The 21,333-nt window shown below is 41.2% G+C and overlaps 1 protein-coding gene across 1 annotated transcript in view; it reads left to right on the forward strand.

The window, feature by feature from the left end:
• The window catches only part of LOC144819969 (cilia- and flagella-associated protein 337-like), a 235,564-nt gene extending 220,857 nt beyond the window's left edge, over window positions 1–14,707 (forward strand). The window contains exons 24-25 of the mRNA XM_078677647.1: window positions 9,793–9,884; window positions 13,427–14,707. Coding sequence (XP_078533773.1) covers window positions 9,793–9,884; window positions 13,427–13,589 — 255 coding nt within the window. The 3' untranslated portion in view covers window positions 13,590–14,707. The remainder of the gene's footprint in view (window positions 1–9,792; window positions 9,885–13,426) is intronic.
• The last annotated feature ends 6,626 nt before the right edge of the window (window positions 14,708–21,333 follow it).

The raw sequence follows: 21,333 nt of genomic DNA on the forward strand, positions 1-21,333 counted from the left end.
TGATGTCCAAGGACTCAGGGAGTGAAGGCTGGGTTTTAGCAAGTAGGGAAAGAAAGGCAGGCGAGTCGAGAGCTTTCCAGTTCCGAGCGGACCCTCCGAACCGGGAGAGGGGCCTGACCAGGCCCTTTATGAGGATGGATGACTCGATCAGTGAGTGGTCTGACCAGACACAGGGGGAGATAATCGGGCCGAGAAGAGATATATCTTGAGTCCATATGTGATCCAAGATGTTACCCCCAGTGTGGGTGGGGGAGGTGACATGCTGTGTCAGATTGAGACTAGAAAGTGCCTCGAACAATTCGGTGGCATGGGGACCAGCATCGGCATGGTTGAACCAATAGTTGAAGTCACCATATATGGCAACACAAGCTGAGGAAGTCATAAGGGCAGCAAGCTGCTCACAGAGGGTAACGGGAAACAATGGCATCGGGGTAGGAGGGCGGTATAAGACGATAAGGGTCAGAGCCCCCGCTTCAGTAGGCAGGCTGATTACCAAATTTTCAACATCCGGGAGGCATAAAGAGAAGGACTTAATGAGAGGTAGGTCTTTGCTACAGCACCAGGTTCTCCACCCCGGACCCTGGAAGTCATTCTCCTCACAGTCACCAGCCTCCTTTCGCCGTACCACCGCGCCAGCATTTTCTCCTGCTCCCCTGCGACTGCGACTACGGTACCTGCATTCTAGGTACACGGAAATTCTACTTGCTCACACCTTTTTTGTTCAGATGATGATCTCAATTAAATGAGATTGAAACGCTGTCGACCCCCTCTGCAACCAAAACTCCTCCATTGCACTGATTTAATTAGAGTTTTGTTTATTGTTGTCAATGTGATGTATTTTTAAATGAAACCAACCCTTCACTTCACGCACCTTTACTATTTTTGTGTGAGCACCAGAACTTCAACCTGAATGATAAAAATGATACTCCATTTATGCTGTGAATAAATGTGATATCATTTCAGTTTCAGTTTGAAAGTGCTTTATTCGGTATATATATATAACCATATAGCAACAGTTCATAAAAAACATATACATCGTTGAATTACATCAGGCTCTGTAATGACATATACCAATTAAAACTAATTTCCAGCACGTGTGCAAATTTTGCAATGATAAGGTGCATTTATAGTGCACTCATTCAGTTGGACATGTGCAAACTAGCAATATGAAAGTGCCCGTTAGTACAATCAGCTAATTATACATGTGCAAACTAGCAAAACTAAAGTGCATATTGGGTACTTAACAGTTCTTAACATATCATGGGTACTTAACAGTTGTAGATTAAAAAAAAATGCATCCCTACATTTGCTGAGCCTCAAAGTTTTAAAATCAGCTTTAGAAATAGTATAATATATGGTTAATAAAATGTGCAAAAAACATAAAGTGCATATCTGACTGCTTAGAGTGTCTATGACAAGGACAGGCAACTGCTGGCATCCCTGAATGTATTGTATAAAAAACAAGGGAACCACAGTAATCAGACCAGGGGTAATCTATAATATAGAAATGAACAATGGTGCAATAGAGGCCACTCGGGTCCTCGGGTAGCTTAGGCTACTACTACTTAAGCAGGTATTAATCAGAATAACCAGAGTATTAATCAGAAGAACCAGAGAATAAATACGCGAGGGACTTGCTGCGCAATATATGGAGGGACACAAGGTTGAAATGATATCATGCGCAATACTAAGGCAGCAATGTTATTGGTGTTTAATTTAGAGAACCCAGATATATGCTTCTATGTGGCTACATATATTTTAAAATGTATTTCTGCAAGAAAGTCAATCATTGTATGAATTTATAAAATGGCCCTGATTCTGAAGCACTTTAGTTCTGCAAGTTTGCACATGCATAATTAAATCGAACATACCAATATGCACTTTAGTTTTGCTAGTTTGCACATGTATAATTAGCTGATTGTACTAACGGGCACTTTCATATTGCTAGTTTGCACATGTCCAACTGAATGAGTGCACTATATATGCACCTTATCATTGCAAAATTTGCACACGTGCTGGAAATTAGTTTTAATTGGTATATGGCATTACAGAGCCTGATGTAATTCAACGATGTATATGTATTTTTATGAACTGTTGCTATATGGTTATATATATATACCGAATAAAGCACTTTCAAACTGAAACTGAAATGATATCACATTTATTCACAGCATAAATGGAGTATCATTTTTATCATTCAGGTTGAAGTTCTGGTGCTCACACAAAAATAGTAAAGGTGCGTGAAGTGAAGGGTTGGTTTCATTTAAAAATACATCACATTGACAACAATAAACAAAACTCTAATTAAATCAGTGCAATGGAGGAGTTTTGGTTGCAGAGGGGGTCGACAGCGTTTCGATCTCATTTAATTGAGATCATCATCTGAACAAAAAAGGTGTGAGCAAGTAGAATTTCCGTGTACCTAGAATGCAGGTACCGTAGTCGCAGTCGCAGGAGAAAATGCTGGCGCGGTGGTACGGCGAAAGGAGGCTGGTGACTGTGAGGAGAATGACTTCCAGGGTCCGGGGTGGAGAACCTGGTGCTGTAGCAGCTTGAGGGAGTATAAGGCTCTGATGTGAATCAGGAGACAATCATGGGTATTGGCCGATCATTGTATGTCCGCTTTAGTCAGGTGTGCCTTGAATCCAGATGAGTCGGATCACTTCCTGCGGCCACTCTACCTGAATTCGTACTGATGATGATCTCAATCACATGAGATCGAAACACCGTTGACCCCCTCTACAACCCAAAACTCCTCCATTGCACTGATTTAATTGGAGTTTTGTGTATTGTTGTCAATGTGATGTATTTTTAAATGTCACCAACCCTTCACTTCACGCACCTTCACTATTTTTGTGTGAGCACCAGTACTACAACCTAAATGATAAAAATGATACTCCATTTATGCTGTGAATCAACCATGGCCCGTGTAGGGCGTTCCACCGGGCGGTGATGTGGGGCAGGGTGGGGGGGTGTAAAAAACCGGAAAACCGACGATTACAGGTAAGTAACGTAAAAATAAATAAAACAAATTTTGTTGCACGCGCTGCAACACCAAATGCGATGCAGCACACGCAACAAAATGCGTTTTTTTTGTTACTTACCTGTAATCGTCCGTTTCCCACATTTTACAACCCCCCCACCCAGCCCCTCCCCATGTCACCGCCCGGTGGAACGCCCTACATGGGCCGTGGCTGCTGTGAATAAATGTGATATCATTTCACCTTGTGTCCCTCCATATATTGTGCAGCAAGTCCCTCGCGTACTTATTCTCTGGTTCTTCTGATTAATACCTGCTTAAGTAGTAGTAGCCTAAGCTACCAGAGGGCCCGAGTGGCCTCTATTGCACCAATGTTCATTTCTATGATATAGGCATCCCTGAATGAGCATAGGACTAGAGATTTTCCAATGTCAACCACAGCACCAGCCCCTAAACTAAAAAATGAAGATCTCCCCTATTGTGAGAGAGACATAGCAAGGTACAGCCACAGAAACCTCAGGTACAACGAGCATAAAATACTCTAACAGTTATTTTGCTTATTTCATTTTCCAGTCTCTGGGAGTGACAACGTTGTAGGAAATGTAGCTTCACCATCTTTTTATCTAGTTCTCTTAATGTGAGAGAGGCATCAAACAGCTGGTAGATTCAATACAATACAGGTTTTTCAATTCAAAGTAGGCTTTATTCGATAGCAAGTATCTTAAAAACATTTCAGAATCATAAAAGAGTATAAAATTAACATTTCATATCAAATTTAAAAAACATTAAAAGGGTTTAAACCTTGCTAAACAAGTCCCCTCTAAAAGGGCGTGTTATTCAAATTAGCATTTCACCATTAAGTATAAATTTACAAATATTCTGTAACAATTGTCTCGCACATGACAAGTGAACGACAGTACTTAACAAAACATTTCCTAGATGTGGATTTTCTCGCAGAGCCCTAGATTTAGATACTGTTTTTTGGATACCGTCTTTTCATATGTGGACAAACCAGAGAATTGAAAGGCCCTTATCCAAATTTAAACAATCCAAAATAATGTCTCTGTTCAGATTTGCCTCGGCACTGACCCATACACTAACCCAGAATCTGAAGGGCACCAACTTGGCTTTATCAGTGATATACTCAAAGTTAAGCTCCGAATGTATGATATAATGTAAGCTGGTGGGGGGTGGGTTCAGAATCTGCCTACAAACACGATTTTCTTCAGTCTACAAGGTGTTAACTTTGTTATTTCCCCAAATCTTTGCATCCTAAAGCACCGTAGATACACACTGAGCGTTCTAGATGTTCAGAAATGGAGATACTGTTCCCCTAACATCGGCCTGAGACAGATTGGATAAGGCACCGGCTGCTCTGCAAAGTTTCAGGCCTGAATTGCTGCCAGGAACCAGCACTATTAAAAACAACCCCCAAATCATTAAACTCATTTACACTTCCCAATGAGTTCCCCCTTACCACTAATTTGGACATATGTTTATGCTGGCCCGCATGCCATAATGGGAGATTTTCCTTAGTTTATTACCAAGTCCAGCACACTCATAAAGGAAATAAAAGATTCCACCAGAATATGCAGAGCCCCTGGGGTCCATGCTATAAGTACTGCATCATCTGCGTAAAGTAGCAACGATGCAGGAGCTTGCAAAATCATCGGTATGTCTCAGGTAGCTTTAAACAAAGTTGGACGCACATTATTAAGGTAAATAATAAATAGTAGTTGGACCAGGATGAGCCTTGGCGCACCCCACGAGCTAAAGGAAAGGGAGCAGAAAGTTCTCCATCCAAACCGGACAGAACCTTCGCTTCCAAATTCTCATGTAAAAATATACAGGAAATTCACTATCGCCACCTCCACCCCTAAATCCAACAGCATCAACCAGAGCTTGGTTCTGTTAACGCAGTCAAAGACTGTTGGCAGATCGACCGGTACAGAGGACAGCACTTGGCAATGGTATATTTCAAGCTCAGATTCAACCCCTTAGCTGCGGGGCTAATTCCCCCGCTGTGCTGGGGGGAGGGGGGCCGCACGCGGCGGTGCAGCTGTGGCGCTGTGCTCATGACAAGCTGAGCTCGTCATGAGCACAGCGCCACCGTGCCTCATGAGCACAAAAGGGAGGGAGGGGTGGTAACCGGGTCATGTGACCATTAGTAAGTACTACAGGGACATGAAAAGTGAGATATAATAAATCATCTAAATTCGACAATTTATAGTGATTTGTGGTGATTTCTAGATATCAAGATCTTTTCCTTGTGTCAGAAGATGCCATTATCTTATTAAACTCTTTCTTATTCGCCTGTGATCCGTATTATAAATCATATACGGAAATTTGGTTGTTTTTAAGTGATTCTAAATGCTGGGAGTTGTGACTGCCAGGCCAATAAACAGGCAATGGGAATAAAAAAAATAGATTTTACTAATGAGCCTTAAACAGCAGTAGATTTGCACAACCTTGATACAAAAATGTACTTATTTTCTTACAAGGGCATATTTTACCATTTAGTGTGTATATATCATTGAAACATGTCAGGCGTTCAGGCACAACTGCATATTAACTGATTAAATAAATGCATAAATATACACATTTCAGCTTCATTTTTTTTTTCACAAAATCTACAATATATATGGATGAATACAGGTTAAATTAGCAAAAAATGAATATGGATGAATAAAAATGGAAATGACACAAATATAAATACCATAAAAAAGGGAGCCCTAATTATAATGTGTACTCAATCGGGGGTCATTCTACTCCTTTTTAAGGCACATCCACCTAAAGAGGTGTTTTGAAAGAGAAGGGGGTTTCTGTCTTGAAAGAAGTCTTCTTTACAAGCTACTATTTACTCTTCATATTTATGACCTTTCTGAGGGAAATAGGTTATATTATTACAGTTTCTTGAGAGCTATTGTTGCCCAAAATAGGGTCCGGATGTTTAAAAAACAAACAAAAAACAATAGAAAATCTAACAGCGATTAACAGTTTATTAAAAAAGATGTGTTTTTAGGGCGTACCTAAATTAAAGAACATTTTCAATTGTTTTAACAGAAAGAGAAAGTCTATTCAAGTGTTTGGTTGTCATTAGACAGAAGGTGCAACCTCTAGTTCGTTTTCTTGAAAATGTGGGATAGTTCAAAGCAGTTTCATGGTACCTGCGATGTAAAGACTAATGCAATATTCAAGACTAAAAATAAAGCTTGGGAATTTTGCTTCCATAGTTCTAGTTGTGGTAGAGGGGAAATCTATTTAAGTATTTTCAGAAGAAGGACTAAGCAGATACAAACCTGATTTTGGTGGTAAGAGCATTGTCAGAGTGGACGCCCATATTTTTAGATCGAGCCTAGGCAGTGCATGTGCTGTTTCTTCGAGGCATGCTGTATTCACTCTGTGGGCTTTCAGCCCACCCATAGGCCAGCTGTTTGCTGGCTCCATTGCCGCTCTCCTATTCTTTCTTCTTTCTTCCTATTTCTTTATGATATGCATTTGTCATGCCTCTTTTAGTGTGTAACCCTCCCTAAGAGAAGGGACCAAGTACAATATCACTCTACTAGTTACCATTATAGCATGTATTTGTTGAAATACTTTTTTTTAGTTGAAAAGGAATAAATGTGATCAGACCTGTTTTCTTTTGAGGTCACGTTAGTGCCTTTTAGAAAAGTATTTTTGATCTTAGCAATCTCCATTTGTTAACAATTTTCATATATTTAAATAAAATTGTTTGTGAGCACGGAGAGAACCAGAGCCAAGACTCGAACCCGGCTCCCCAGTTCCAAAGTCGGTGGCTCTAAATGTTATGCCACATTGTTTCCCTCTATATCAATTGGCATTTTATGGCATTTTCCATAAATCTCATGCAAAATGCAAAAATGGCCACTTGCATGCATTTTCGCTGGCAGCCTATTGCAAACTTTTACAGTCTCTTTTTATATATGATTCCAGTGTTCTAGACTGCTCTCCGGCGCCACAAGCAGTTACTTTCTGACCTGCAAACATCAGTTCTTGGAAAACATAGCGAGAGGGAAGGAGACTTTAGTGCAGCTGATTCACTGTGGCAATGAACATGGCCCACCTAGAAGCTGCAACAGCAGCGTTCAAAGTCCAGAATCATTGTTATGTGACTACCTACTGATCGTGGTATTCCTCTTCTATGGGGGAATCAAGAGATCTCCTCACATAGCCGATAGCTGGCTACGAAGTAGGCAGTGTGGTGCCTGAGCACGTTGTATGTTCACTATGCAGTTTACAACTTAATATGTTTGCCTCTGACACAGAACAAACTAGTCTTTCAGATCACAGGCAACATGTGGCTGCCTTTACCTGCTCCCCCCAGCGAAGAGGGGCACAGCTTGCCAGAGGCTTTCACCTTTAGATTGAACTATTCCATGCTTTTGTTCCTAGCTGCTCAGGCATAAAGTCTCTCGTTGAGAAACAGCACATGTGTGCACCTCTTTAACAAGCCCTTTAGTTTGGGGGGTAGGTGGAGGTATAGGAGAGGTTATTACTGAAGCATTGCTAGAGAGGCACTGAATGTTAAAATGTATGTTCTTAAATTCACACATACTGAGGATTTTTTCCCTGTGCTTTTTTACTTGTAATAATACGTCTTTATTAAGCAGCAAACTCAATTTGGAACTTGTGGAATCTGGAAATTGAAACCTATTTCTAGCAGCATCTATTGGTAAAATAAAGATGTATCAAGTTTGTCTGCCATATTTATATTTTCAGTTTTATTATTTAGTTTGCTAACTTGTCGACTACATTGTGTAATCTTGGGCAAATCTGATAATCTTCATTAATGTGAATCCTATCTTTATAGTCTGAAGAAGATGCAGAATAAAGAGAATCGCTCCACTCACCTGGGTACCTTATGGCATACCTGGATGTTTAGTGTGACACAAAACACACAATTACAAACCACACCATTCACCACCACACAATTCAACAACACCCAGCATAATGCCACTTAACGCAACATGATTCAACTCCACATAAGTACACTCTACTCAATACCTCATAAACACACCCCACATAAAACCACTCTATACCACATAAATACACTCCACAACATGCTCCATAATTCCAATCAGCATAATTTAACTCAACGCCACACAATTCAACTCTACACATTTTCATTCCACAACATCTAATTCAACAACAAACCACATAGCCCAACTCAACAACAAAATGACATAACACACCACATACATCCAAGCCAAACCACACAATTCCACATCATGCCACAAATTTAACAGCACACCACATAATTAAACTCAACTACATACCACTCCACAACACAAAATACCATTCCACATAATTATACTCCATAACACAAAATCCCACTCTACATAGTTCCAGTACACTCGATACCACATCATAATTACTATACACATAATTCCACTGCACACCATGCCACATAATTCCACTACACAAATCCATTCCACACAATTCCACGCCACATAAATCCACAAATAATTCCAATCCAACCCACATAATCCCATTCCATTCCACATGCATCCACTCCATAACACTTGGGTAAAGGACATTGTCATTTACAATGCCAATAGCTCTACCTCTCACAAAAGCGAGACCTATTGGCTTTGCCAATGTTTGTTAACTTTAGTACTTTCAGAAGAGGGTAAATCCAATGTAGTAAGCCACAGATGACCAAACTGAATCGGGTTGCCATCAACAAGAACACCTCAATTTTACCAGAATTATGTTTAAGGGCGTTCCTATACATCCATCTGGCCATTTAAAAAAAAGATTTGAATTGTTCTTGTTTGGTTTCAGCTGATTTGTCAAGTCAGGAGATGAGTTGTGTGTCATCGGTATACATGATGAAAGTATAGCCAAGGAAACATATTAACTGAACCATGGGGGCTACATAGATTTTAAGAAGATTAGGGCTCAGGAAAGAACCCTGCAGTACTCCGTGTTTCATTGGTTTAGCGTCAGAGAAAATGGCGGCCTTTTTAATTGTCTATTTCCTATTCTTTTAGGACGATAGCCAGTCTAAAACTAAACCTCTAACACCAACATCAGGAATCCTAGCAAGGAGAACTTCAAGAAAGATGGTGTCAAAGTTTGCAAGTAAACCTAAGAGAATCAGGGCTGCACAGCCACCCTGGTCTAACGTCTCAAAGAAGGTCAACTACAACTCTCACTAGGGGTAATCTGTACCATGTGAATCTCTAAAGCCGGATTGTGCATGGTGTAGAATTATAAATAGATTACATAACTGAGATCAAAACCTGATTGACATGTTTTTAAAGGATCTCAAGGAGGCCAATTGTTACCAGAAATGTTAGGGTCACTTGCAAATTGTTTGAGGATAGGGGATACAATGCCTTGTTTTCAAGTTGGGAGGGGGCTTTTGCCCCCATTAAGGATTAATTAATATAGAGTAGTGAGAACTGGGGCTAATTTATTAATGCCCATAAGAAAGATTTGTGCTGGGTAAAAATCAAGAGGTAGGGTTGACACCTTTCCCAGAGAAAAATACCAGCCTTCTGTTCACGTTTTCAGATTGTGCAAAGACCCGGAACCGGTTTGTAGGTAGAACTTTTTATGAAATCATTTGTATTAATTTTTAACATGCTCTTTTTGTCTTTGTTCACTTCGATAATTTTCTTCCTACATTTACTGTTTAAATTATGTACTGATAAGAGAAAATGGTATTTTTTATACAGAGTAAATATACAGCATACTTTTGAGGTGTAGAACAGACACGCAATATAACATAATAATTATGCTTAAATAGCATCATTGTTAAATAATATACATGTTTTCTGTTTCAGACTGAGGGTGAGAGGATAGACCCTCTGGCTGTTGAATATGAAGATACCCCTGAAGAATTTACTGACGTTTCTGGTCCAAAAACAACAATTAGGTATGATGCTTGAATTATCTCACTGTTTACAAATAACATTTAGATGCAGGAAGTCTACATGTCTGCATATGAAAAGAAAGTTCTTCATAGAATCCGGAGATTTACATCTACTGGCAATAGAGCCTGCTGAGCAGGTATCGGTGCATCCTGCGATTCACACATTGCCTTTCTTGCAGTGATGACACATCTAAATGTCTACTAAGTCTACAATAATGAATCTGATTGAGGAATAATGATACATTTCAGACAACTGAGTTAATGCATATATACCGGACAATTTTTCAGAACATGGACCCTAATGAATAGAGGCTTCTAGAGGAGTGTCTGACAGTGGACATTATCTGAAGCTCAAGAAAAGGGGACCCCTTCCTGCACAAAAACAATAATTTATGGCATTTTCCTCTTTCTGAGCGTGCTGCAGAAGGAGTAAAAAATGAGGAGAAATAAAAGTATTTCTTCTTGTTGCGCATCTTCTACACCTCCCCTGGGGAGGCGTAGGATTCTGACACATTCCCAGCTTAACAAAACATTGTAAATCAGGGAATGTGTCAGATTCTATGGATGTTGTGTGGGAACACCCACAGCACCACCTATGGAACGCCCTTTTCACGCAGAGTAATGCGTGAAAGGGGACCATATTTATAAGGCCAAGAAAATCACTGCGCCAGCGTCACAATGGGCTTGTAGATGAGGCCCTAATTATTTTTGGTTTTATTCACAAACATTCTCAATAGCTTTTGGAGTTTGCAGACTCAAGTAAAATGCCAAAAATAGACAGAATAAGTTTAGGAATTGGGTGAGAAAGGGCATCAAACATCCCTTTGTAGTAGGACGCATAAAAAGGAAAATGTGTAAATGCACCCTTCCAATACAGTTAAACGTGAGGATTATATACACGCTCAAAGCTAAGGAGCAGTAACTGTGGAGCAGTAGGAGTACCACTGTAAAACTAAAATGTATATAGATTTTACAGGTGTACTCCATTTGATTTTGTGAATTTTTATACTTGCAGAAATGAACAGAAAGTGCAGCTAGAGACCTATAATTCATAGATTACTGCATCTTTTGTGACTTGGGTTACATCTAGTTCTTGTCTCCATAAGGTTGAGGGGCAGCTGACTATAAATTAGCACCATAAATTGATCCAACTCCTGAAACAGCTCCTGCGAAATTTTGGGGCATTCCAGTCTATGTAGGAACAATTGTATCCCCCTTTCGATAGATTGTTCAAGTGTATATAGTTTTGTAAAATAATTTAAAAATAGGTTTGGTTTCCCTAATTGATTGTGCCATGGAAGGCTCCCTTAGGTTAACTTTAAACCATGAACGAATTGTGAAGGGAATGTTTCAGTGAAAACAAAACGCGGATACAAAGCTAAAGAAAGTGCTTGGTGCCACAGAAGAAAAATAACTCCTATACCGTAAGAGTTCTTGTGCAAAATACTGCTGAAGCAGAAAGAGAATCCAAAACCCACAATACACACATACAATAAAATCTGGTTTTGAGAATTAGAATTGTATTCTTATACATTCATCAATGATCACAACCAACATTTTGGTCTCCAAGAACCTTGACTGTTTGAGAGCACCTTCAGGATGAAGTAAGTCACATAATTGCTTCTTACATCTCATGAATGAAAACAATTAATGAAAGCTGGAAAGTACTTCTTCCTTGTACACAGAGACATTGTAGATATGGCAACCCCTTTGAGCAACAGTCAAGAAATGGCTTGGCCATGAGCCAATCAAAACAAATTAGACCATGTATGCAAGATGATTCTCCACAAACCATTTTCACAAGTCGACCGTTCCAACACAGAGCCCTTTTCAGAGAAAAAATGACAGATAATCACTCTATCTGAAGTGTAGTCATCTGTCAGAGATTCTCGAAATGTGGGAAATTCAAGTAAAGACAGTGAAGAGATGTTTATGGCTTCCAGTGCATTTCGGACATGCCTATCAACAGAATCCCCTTGTGTGATAATAACGAATGAATTAATCAATCAATCAGGTTTTATAAGGCATGGCAAATCACCTGTGAGGGTCTCATGGCGATGGAGTTGCTAGCTGCTTTGCGTTGCTCTGTTCATTCGAACAGCCAGGTCTTGAATCCTTTCCTGTATTCCTGGAGCGATGCGGCAAGGGCTGTCCAAGTTCTGGTCGCCAGGTGAGAGAAGGAACATCCTCCACTGTTGACGGATCCAGAGGGTGTCTGCACGTGAAGCAGATCGCAGGTGTCTAGCCCATTGGTGGAAGATCATACGTTTGTTAATCTATGCTGGTCCTTCTTTGTGCTAGGCTCTATATGTGTGGGTCAGCAGCTTGAACTTGCATCTCTTCTGGATCGGGAGCCAGTGTAGCTTCTTGAGGTAAGGAATGATGCAAGTTGGTCTCAGGAGGTCGAGGATGAGTCTTGCAGCTGAGTTTTGTACTGTCTGTAGTCTCCTCAGGAAGCGTGCATTGAGTCCTATGTAGAGAGTGTTCCTGTAGTCCAGCCTGCTGGTGACAGAGACCTGAGCGTCGGGCAGAGGAGAGACTGTGCGATCAGATGGTGTGGACCAGGGTTTCATGTACCTTTTGAAGAGGGTGGGGCTGAGTGACTATCCTTGTGGGACACCGCAGATGATCTTCTTAGGTTCAGAAGTGAATAGTGGGAGAGGGATTCTCTGGGTTCTTCCAGTGGGTATGAGGTGATCCATTTGAGGGCGTCTCCTGTATTCTGATTTGGTGGAGTCTGTTGATCAGGATGTGGTGGGAGCAGGAGCTGCTCCTGGAGGGAGTGCTGCGGGGCGGTGGGGCGGGGGAGGGGTAGGGTAGGTTGTAGAAACTCCAGCATACAGCCGATCGGAGTTGGGTAAAGAAATAAAAAAATAAAACAAATTAAATTGCGCACGCTGAGACGCCAAATGCTTTTTCTGATTAAGTATGACGAATGGAAGTAGAAGGACGAATAGACCGATTATGGAAACTGACTGTAAAATAGTACAGATTATTATAGTATAAGCATGGGATTTTTTAAATTTTAAATCGCAAACATTAACTGTTTGGAATTGATTTTAAACAATTTGATATTTTAAAATTCCATGGATTTGGAATGATAATGGTAATTGTGTACAAATCATTGTTATGTTGCATGCATGGGGTAGACATACATGTTGGAGAGATGGGTACCAGAGAGAGTAACAAAGCCCTGATAAAGAAACCCCTAAATAAAATAAAAAATATCAACTATCGTCGTAGAAACATTGTTTTCGAGACGTAGGACATGCAGTCATGCATAGCTTTCCCTAAACAAATGAATAGGACAATGCTAACAATATGAATTAAAAGTAGTTTTCAAGACAAGGATAATTCTCTAATATCTGGTCTGGCCTAAATCCAGTTACTGCAGTTGTGAAAAAGTCATCTCACGTGGTCCTATCTAGCATAAATCCCAAAATGCTTGTGAGGCATTCCAATTGATTTTGCAGAGTTTATAAATCAAGGGCTGTTTTATTTGTCTGCCATTTTTAAATAAACATGTCTATTTTTTCCTCCTTCAGAGCAACGTCGTATAAGCATAAGCACGTTGACCTTCATCAAATTTGTGGAAAATTGAATGCTTATCAATCTCTGAAAATTAGTGATCTAGAAAACGCATCACATGCCATCCGGAAGCCGAACCCAGCGGCGGAGCTCAATGACCCCTATGACCTTGCCTTCTAACCTAAGCAGTGTTCATGAATTCATTGACTGTAGTAGGAGTGCAAGAATGATGAACAAGGAAAAGACTGACTGGACATATTTGGAGCACGCTTATAAATGGATGAAACATCACATCTGAATTAGAAGAAGTTGAGACAAAGAGATACACAAATAGTTTGTTTTATAAATGTCAATATTGTATCATTTACAGTAGTAATGTTTGTCTACTCTTGCTTTATACAGTGTAAGGGGGGCCTGGTCAAGACAGTGGACAAGAAAAACTCACCTGACTGATAAACGCCATCAGTCCTTCACATGCACGTTAAGATGGCCGCCTGGCTACATTCAAACCACGCCCAGTCTGCCATACCCTTCTGGGCTGCACGTGCTGCTGCAATCATGCAATGGACTAGGATAGCTCAATTCCAGAGCCGCGTGGTGCTGGAAGGCAAGGGAAAGGCTAAAGATTGACTACCAAACTGGGAGACTTGTAAGTGGCAGCAGAAGTAGAGTGGCCCGAATGAGCCTTGAGGAGGGACGAGCACCTGTATATAGCGCCGCAGGAGGTATGCGATAGTAGGTCACATTCCAGAAGCAGGTGGCCCACCAGATCGGGGATCCAGGCAAATGAAACCACACGGGCTGAAGATGCTTATAAAATCTGGTTGGACCTTGTTTGGTGAGCGATGCCTGAGGCAGGAGGTTGCACTCGACCAGCCCTAAGTCTGAAAAGTGTAGACTGAGGCCTGCATAGGCTCTGGAACTGCAGGCTCGGCTGCGTGAGTGAGATCTCAGTGACACAGTGGCCATGATGGGAAAGCGCTGGTCGCCTTTTATGCAATAATGACTTAATTGATCTAAAATAATGATTCTGCTGTCAGGTGAAGCAACAAAGCAACAGTTTAAAGCAAAGCACAAGCCCAGGAATATATTCAGTCAAAAAACTAGCTGGAGGAACAGAGGCGTTTTGAAACCCCTTTTAGTTTTAATGCGCATTACATGAATCTCTTGGTTGCAAAGAAAGGGACTATTGGCTTTGAATTACTGTAACATGTAGCCATAAATAAAACACATAAGGATGACAAAAAATGGATAATTAATCTAAAGAAAAAAGCTTTGGTAAAATAAAGTGTCGGTCCACCAGCACTGAATTTACACTGAAGCTCGCTTCTTTTTAAGCGGATGTGCACGTGATCAGTAAAATGCTGTCGCTCATGGGGCAAGACAGAGAATGACGGTATGGGTTGACCCATTTGCAAATACTGTATAATTTAGTGCTAGTGGCTGGAAGCAAAATGTGAATGGATGACAATGGAGGCCTGATCAAAAGCCACGCGATGTATGTGTATTAAGAGGAATCTTCTATTTATGATATTTTTTTAATATTACATGAGGTATGATCGACGTAAGGCGGTCTATTGGCCAGACCTAAAAGCCAAAATTATGTTGTATGTCTTTAATTGTGGTAGCTCGATAGCTAAGACTTCTGGACAATCGCTGACTTCACAGGATGGAAGGATGTAAAGGACCCACCAGACCAATGTGATGTCATGTGGCTGCGTTGATGACTTCACGTAATCCCTGGCAGATCACACCTCTGTGATAGAAAAAGTAGATATGGATTTTTGCCCTGTGAGGCTATCTAGTGGTATGTTTTGGGACCTTTAATTCAGTCAACACGAACCTATGCTCCAGTAAAGAGGGGGGTTGCAAACTATTTTAGGATCTACGTTTCTGCTGTATTTGTGAACATTTTGGCATACGAAAATAGGTGGTTCAGAAAATTTACCAAATGTTAGCATGATTTTCCAATATACAACGCATCATGAATAGCAGCTATGGGCCCCTGTGCATATATTAATTCAACAGTTCACTGACATCCACTCAAATTTCTGAAGTCAACAAGCATTGGCAAGGCCAATAGGTCTTGCATATGGGAGAGCTATTGGCCTATGTGTTTTAGTCATGTTGTAGAGCATTGTGACTGCTGTGCAGCTCACCTGAAAGTAAAAACAAACAAGCCATAGGGACAGAAAGCTGATGTTTGAGGCCTAAGCCTACGACTGCAGGTACTAGCACGCTTCCAATGGACAGAAGAAGGAAGAACACTAACCTCCAACCTACTGCCACAGGTCTGCGTCAACATTGCCCCCCCCCCCATCCCTCCCCCACTATGCCCAGGGTGGGACGTTCGCAGTGTTAAACCCTCTGGAGATGGGGATGAGCAGGCAGCTAAAATATCTTGGCACATTGAACTCCAGCGTTAGGTTGGTTTGCGATTTTAGTGGAACTATGAAAAATGGCAATACATTTGAATATGTGAGCAACAGTGATGATTCTTGGCTGCACACTAATGTTTGAGCGGCACCCAATAAATTATGACAGCAAGGCAACCTTATAGTGCAAATGTTACATTACAAATTAGGTTTGTTTTATTTACTCCAGGTAACCACACTGTCAGAACAAAATTACTTTGCCTTCACATCAGACACTGTTGCATGTGGGATATTCCCACCAGACACCAAATGTTCCTAAGAGCAAGCCTGAATTCACTGAATTCCTCACTCAGCCCCACCCTCTTCAATGTCTACATGAGATCATCACTCAGCCCCACCCTCTTCAACGTCTACATGAGACCTCTTGCAGCCATCGCATGCCAGCACAAACTCAACATCATCTCCTACGCCAACGACACACAGCTGATCCTCTCCCTCACCAGAGACCCCGACACCGCCAGAACTAGCCTACACAAAGGGATGAAAGACGTCGCCGAATGGATGAAGAACAGCCGCCTGAAACTGAACTCAGACAAGACGGAAGTCCTCATCCTGGGACAATCGCCCTCCGCCTGGGTCGACTCCTGGTGGCCCCCCGCCCTGGGCACCACTCCCAAGCCAACAGACCACGCACGCAACCTGGGCTTCATCCTGGACTCCTCCCTCTCAATGACCAGACAAGTCAAGGCCGTCTCCTCATCGTGCTTCAACACCCTACGCATGCTCCGCAAGATCTTCTGCTGGATCCCGACCGAAACCAGGAAGACGGTCACCCAGGCACTCGTCACCAGCCGAATGGACTACGGAAACACCCTCTACGACGGAACCACAGCCAAGCTACAGAAAAGACTCCAACGCATCCAGAACGCCTCCGCCCGACTCATCCTGGACATCCCCCGACGCAGCCACATCTCCGGCCACCTGAGGGACCTGCATTGGCTCCCCGTCAGCAAGAGGATCACGTTCAGGCTCCTCACCCACGCACACAAGTCTCTCCACGACCTGGGCCCCAAGTACGTCAACGACCACCTGACCTTCTACACGCCCACCCGTCAGCTACGTTCTACTAGCCTCGCCCTCGCCGCTGTACCACGCATCCGACGAGCCAACGCCGGAGGCAGATCCTTCTCCTACCTGGCGGCCAAGACATGGAACTCCCTCCCCATCCACCTTCGGCTGACCCAGGACCATCTCGCCTTCAGGAGACAACTAAAGACCTGGCTGTTCGAGCAATAGCAGACCCCTTCCCCCAAGCGCCTTGAGACCCTTCCGGGTGAGTAGTGCGCTATACAAATGGTATGATTGATTGATTGATTGAATTTGCTGCAGACGAGTAATATGCAATGGTTATATGACAGTGTGAAGAATGTGTTACTCATCCTAACTGTCCATGAAGCCAACAGATTTTAGGCAACAAATGTACTGTAGGAAGATGCTGTAAAACACACCATTTACTTCAATGTTTGACCAGGCCATTGAATCTCTCTTTCAAGTTAAACACACACCTGAATTCTACCTTGTTATTCAAATTTCTCAATATTTATTGTTGAAGCAGGTATATTGTGTTAGAGGGCTAACACGTGATGTAGCCTAAAACCTCTCACTCTTTACATGCAAGCAACAGCCACATAATGCACCCTAATGTTTATATGTAACTAGCTTACCCGTCGCGCGTTGCTGCGATCTCCGAAGAAAGGAAATTCAAGGAAACTCGTCATAATAACATTCAATTTACATTGTGTCATTTTTATTGAAACGTATTCATTTTAATATGGAAAACATTTCAAAGTGTTGTTTTAATTCAATTTATTTATTCGAGTGCTTTTGGATACACGATTTTTTTCTTTTTCCGTCTGGTGCGTACATCAGTATTCGAAAGATTATGAGGGCCCTGGAGGGCCAATATTTAAAAACATGTTATGGCAGAAACCTTTGTGGGAGTGTACTCAACAACTTTCCAAAGTTTCATGGCGATTGTATGAATGGTGTTTTAATTCTATTTATTTATTTGAGTGCTTGTGGATACATGATTTGTTGTTTTTCCGTCTGGTGCATACCTCAGTATTCGAAAGAATATGAGGGCCCTGTGGGGTCGATATTTAAAAAATGTTTATGGCAGAAACCTTCGCGGGAGTGTACTCCGCAACTTCCTAAAGTTTCATGGCGATCGGATGAATGGTGTAGTAATGCATATGCCAGAAACCTTTGCGGCAGTGTACTCAACAACTTCGCAAAGTTTCATGGCGATCGGATGAATGGTGTAGTAATGCATAAAGGACAAACAGACAGACATACATTCGTTTATATATATATAGATAAGTGAATAGAACACAGTGAACGTATATGAAGCACTTGGAGTCGGCGCAAAGGCCAAATACATAAATTCAAAAAACAACTGCCAGTTTCAACAACACGTTTACTATTGTAAACTTCAATACAATATTTTCTGTTGATTGCAAAAGGAATAATGCAATGCTATGTTACAAGCCAAAACATACAACTCCACCTGGCAAATGTCAAATACAAATGATCTACACTCTACTACATCAAGCAATGATTTGAGACGCTAAGAACACACAAGCTTTTGAAGTAGTTCACTAGGTACAGCATCCATTGCCAGGGGAGGAACTCCTTTAGCTTCTGGTATGGCATCAAAACAAATGCCCATCCCCGAGAACACTTTTCAACATAATCGAATTGGCGTATGGTCAGTGGAGACTCCAGTCTACCTTTAATGACGCCACTACAAAATAACAAAGTGATGGAAAAGTGGGACAAACGGATCGAAGCTCTACAATACAACCATGTTAACTATGCGTGAAGTAGGCTGCAGAACAGGTGGAACTGCATAGTCGCAACGTGCATGGTAAAGGGATTTACCTAGGACTCCAGGCGACGAATTAGCAGACATACACAAGCTACGTGGGAGCAGGAAAATCTTCAACTCATTAAGTGTGTATGGTGGTACGGTCTAGAAACCCAAACAATAAAGCATAGAGGCTGCACTGGACTTTAAATATGTTGTACAGGTCCACACAATATTCATGTTTGTAGTCATTACAGGGCATATGGTGGCCTCTCACAGTAGCTATAAGTACAATGAACGTGGGAGAATGGAAAAAACAAAGCACAGAAGGGCAAATCTCACTGGCCGTCTGCTGTGTGTGCAGCAAAGTAAGCTTTGGTGAGATCAAGCTTTCTTAACCAACATTTCCATGTGGGTTTAGTTGCACTGTCAGTACAAACACTACAGCGAGGACAGGTTTAAATACGTGGGTCAGAATGTATCTTTGGCAACAAAGGGCTGCCTTGCCTCAGTGTAGCAAAGAGAGAATCGGACAAGAGCAGAGCAAACCAACAAGCCTAGGGAGGAGAGCACCAGTCAGGCTAACTGGCAGCTGGTCAAACATGCAAAAGGCTTGGTAAAAAGGTGAGCTATATGCTGGCCAATAAACATAAGGCGGAAAAAGTTACTTGCGATCTTCATCACTGTGTAGTGAATGAAGCAAAACCAAAGGGGATGATGGACGGAGTGTTGAACATAGCAAGCACTCACCCCCCGTCAACTGATCTGGGTTTAATCCATCATCATTCTTTAGCTCACTCCGCCACCCCATTGAGGACAAATGTCTTCCCTGGACCGGAAACAAGCATGCTGGACTGTTCCTTTGAGGCATAGGGTCAGACTGATTTGCATATGGCCATGTCTGAACTGGGGTGGCGGAGTGAGCTAAAGAATGTTATTACCCCTTAGCGCAGAAAAATTAAATTCATTAATTTTACCCCACATTTCTTGTACTAAAAAAAGTCTTCTTTCGCCCCTTTATTAATTTATAAGATTTAAGATATAAGATTTTGAGCACCAAAACTCACTTACTCATTACTAACTACAAACTATGAAACGTTTGCAGCCACAATAAAGCAGGCACACTACTTGCTATATACTTGAATAAATCCAGAACAAAAATATCACGAGTTAGGGATGACAAAGGTGACATACTTACCAATGAAAATGCAATACAGTTGGTTTTAAAATACTGCCACAGAGTATACTGCTGTAATAGAATTCTGGAAAGGAGCATGCAATAGAACACAATTATGGAAAAGCATGTAATTAAACATCTTTCATTCGCAAACTATGCATATTATGACAGGATCCACAAAATCCAAAGAATGGCGCACATGGAGTCGTGAGATTTCTTATTTTCAATTATTCTTTATTTGCAGTCAAATGCATCAGCCCAGTCAACGCGTTTCATCCAACATGGACTTCCTCAGTGCTGAAAAAACAATAAAATATGCATCACTTAAAATATCTCATATACACCAATAGGATAATAAGACCTAGGTGCAAAAACTAGATAGACATGAGATACAAAACCAGCCAAAGCCATTCAACCCTAAGATAAACAAACATCAATAATCCAAGAAAATTCTTACATCTCATCAAATAATTCCTGCCTATATACAATTTCAAAATAATATTCCAAATGACAATTAATCAGTCGAGGAAAAACAGCAGTGTTATCAATTCAGACAATAATTCCAATTGCTAAAAATCAAACATAGATAATATAGCATGAATTCCATTGTTATTCTTAAAGATTTGGATTTCGTGGATCCTGTAATAATATGCATAGTTTGCGAATGAAAGATGTTTAATTAAATGCTTGTGCATAATTGATGAAGTAATTGTGTTCTATTGCATGCTCCTTTCCAGAATTCGATTACTTTGAGAGAAAGTCCTTTCTCTTATTTTTGTGACTTCTTAGCAGTGGGGTCACGGGAAGTTGAGCATCTTCACTAGATATATATGAGAACAAAATATACTGGTGCAGCCCCTATTGCCCACACTGCTGTTTGCATAACTTGATATACTCCTGTAATACATTATCTCCTATGAAACATGGATAGAATACTTAATCTCTCAAACCCCAATTTATCCCAAAATGAGAGGCCTGTAACAAGCCAATTGATAGTCAATGAATCATGAGTCATTCAGTCACTAAAATTAGGGGAAGGTCCAGCACCTGATTGGTTTCCTGCCTCTTTCTATCATACACAGAAATAAGCCATTCTAAACCCTCTGAAAGTGCTTTTTGAGCATTTGAGCATTACACAAGGACAGGGGCAGTCACAGGCTCAGCCTTGGGAAAAAAATATATAGTTGTTATGCCAAAAGCTGGAAAAGGATCTCTTAGAGCCACAAATTATTGTCCCTCTGTCTTAATAATGTTGACTGCAAGATATACACTAAAATCCTAGTGAACAGATAGGAATTACTCTTAAGGACTCTAATCCACCCAACTCAATCTGGGTTTTAAAAAGGCAGATTTGATTCATTTAATGGCAGATGCTTCAGTTTCAATGTAGAAAAAGCCAAACTGTCGTACACCCCAGAAATGGCTGTTGCACTGGAAGTGATAAAAGCTTTTTGTCTAGGTATTGTGGACTGTTCTGCATGCATTGTAGATGGGAGATAAAATCAC

The sequence above is a fragment of the Lissotriton helveticus genome, chromosome 2_1 (genome assembly GCF_964261635.1).
Source record: "Lissotriton helveticus chromosome 2_1, aLisHel1.1, whole genome shotgun sequence".
NCBI lineage: Eukaryota > Metazoa > Chordata > Amphibia > Caudata > Salamandridae > Lissotriton > Lissotriton helveticus.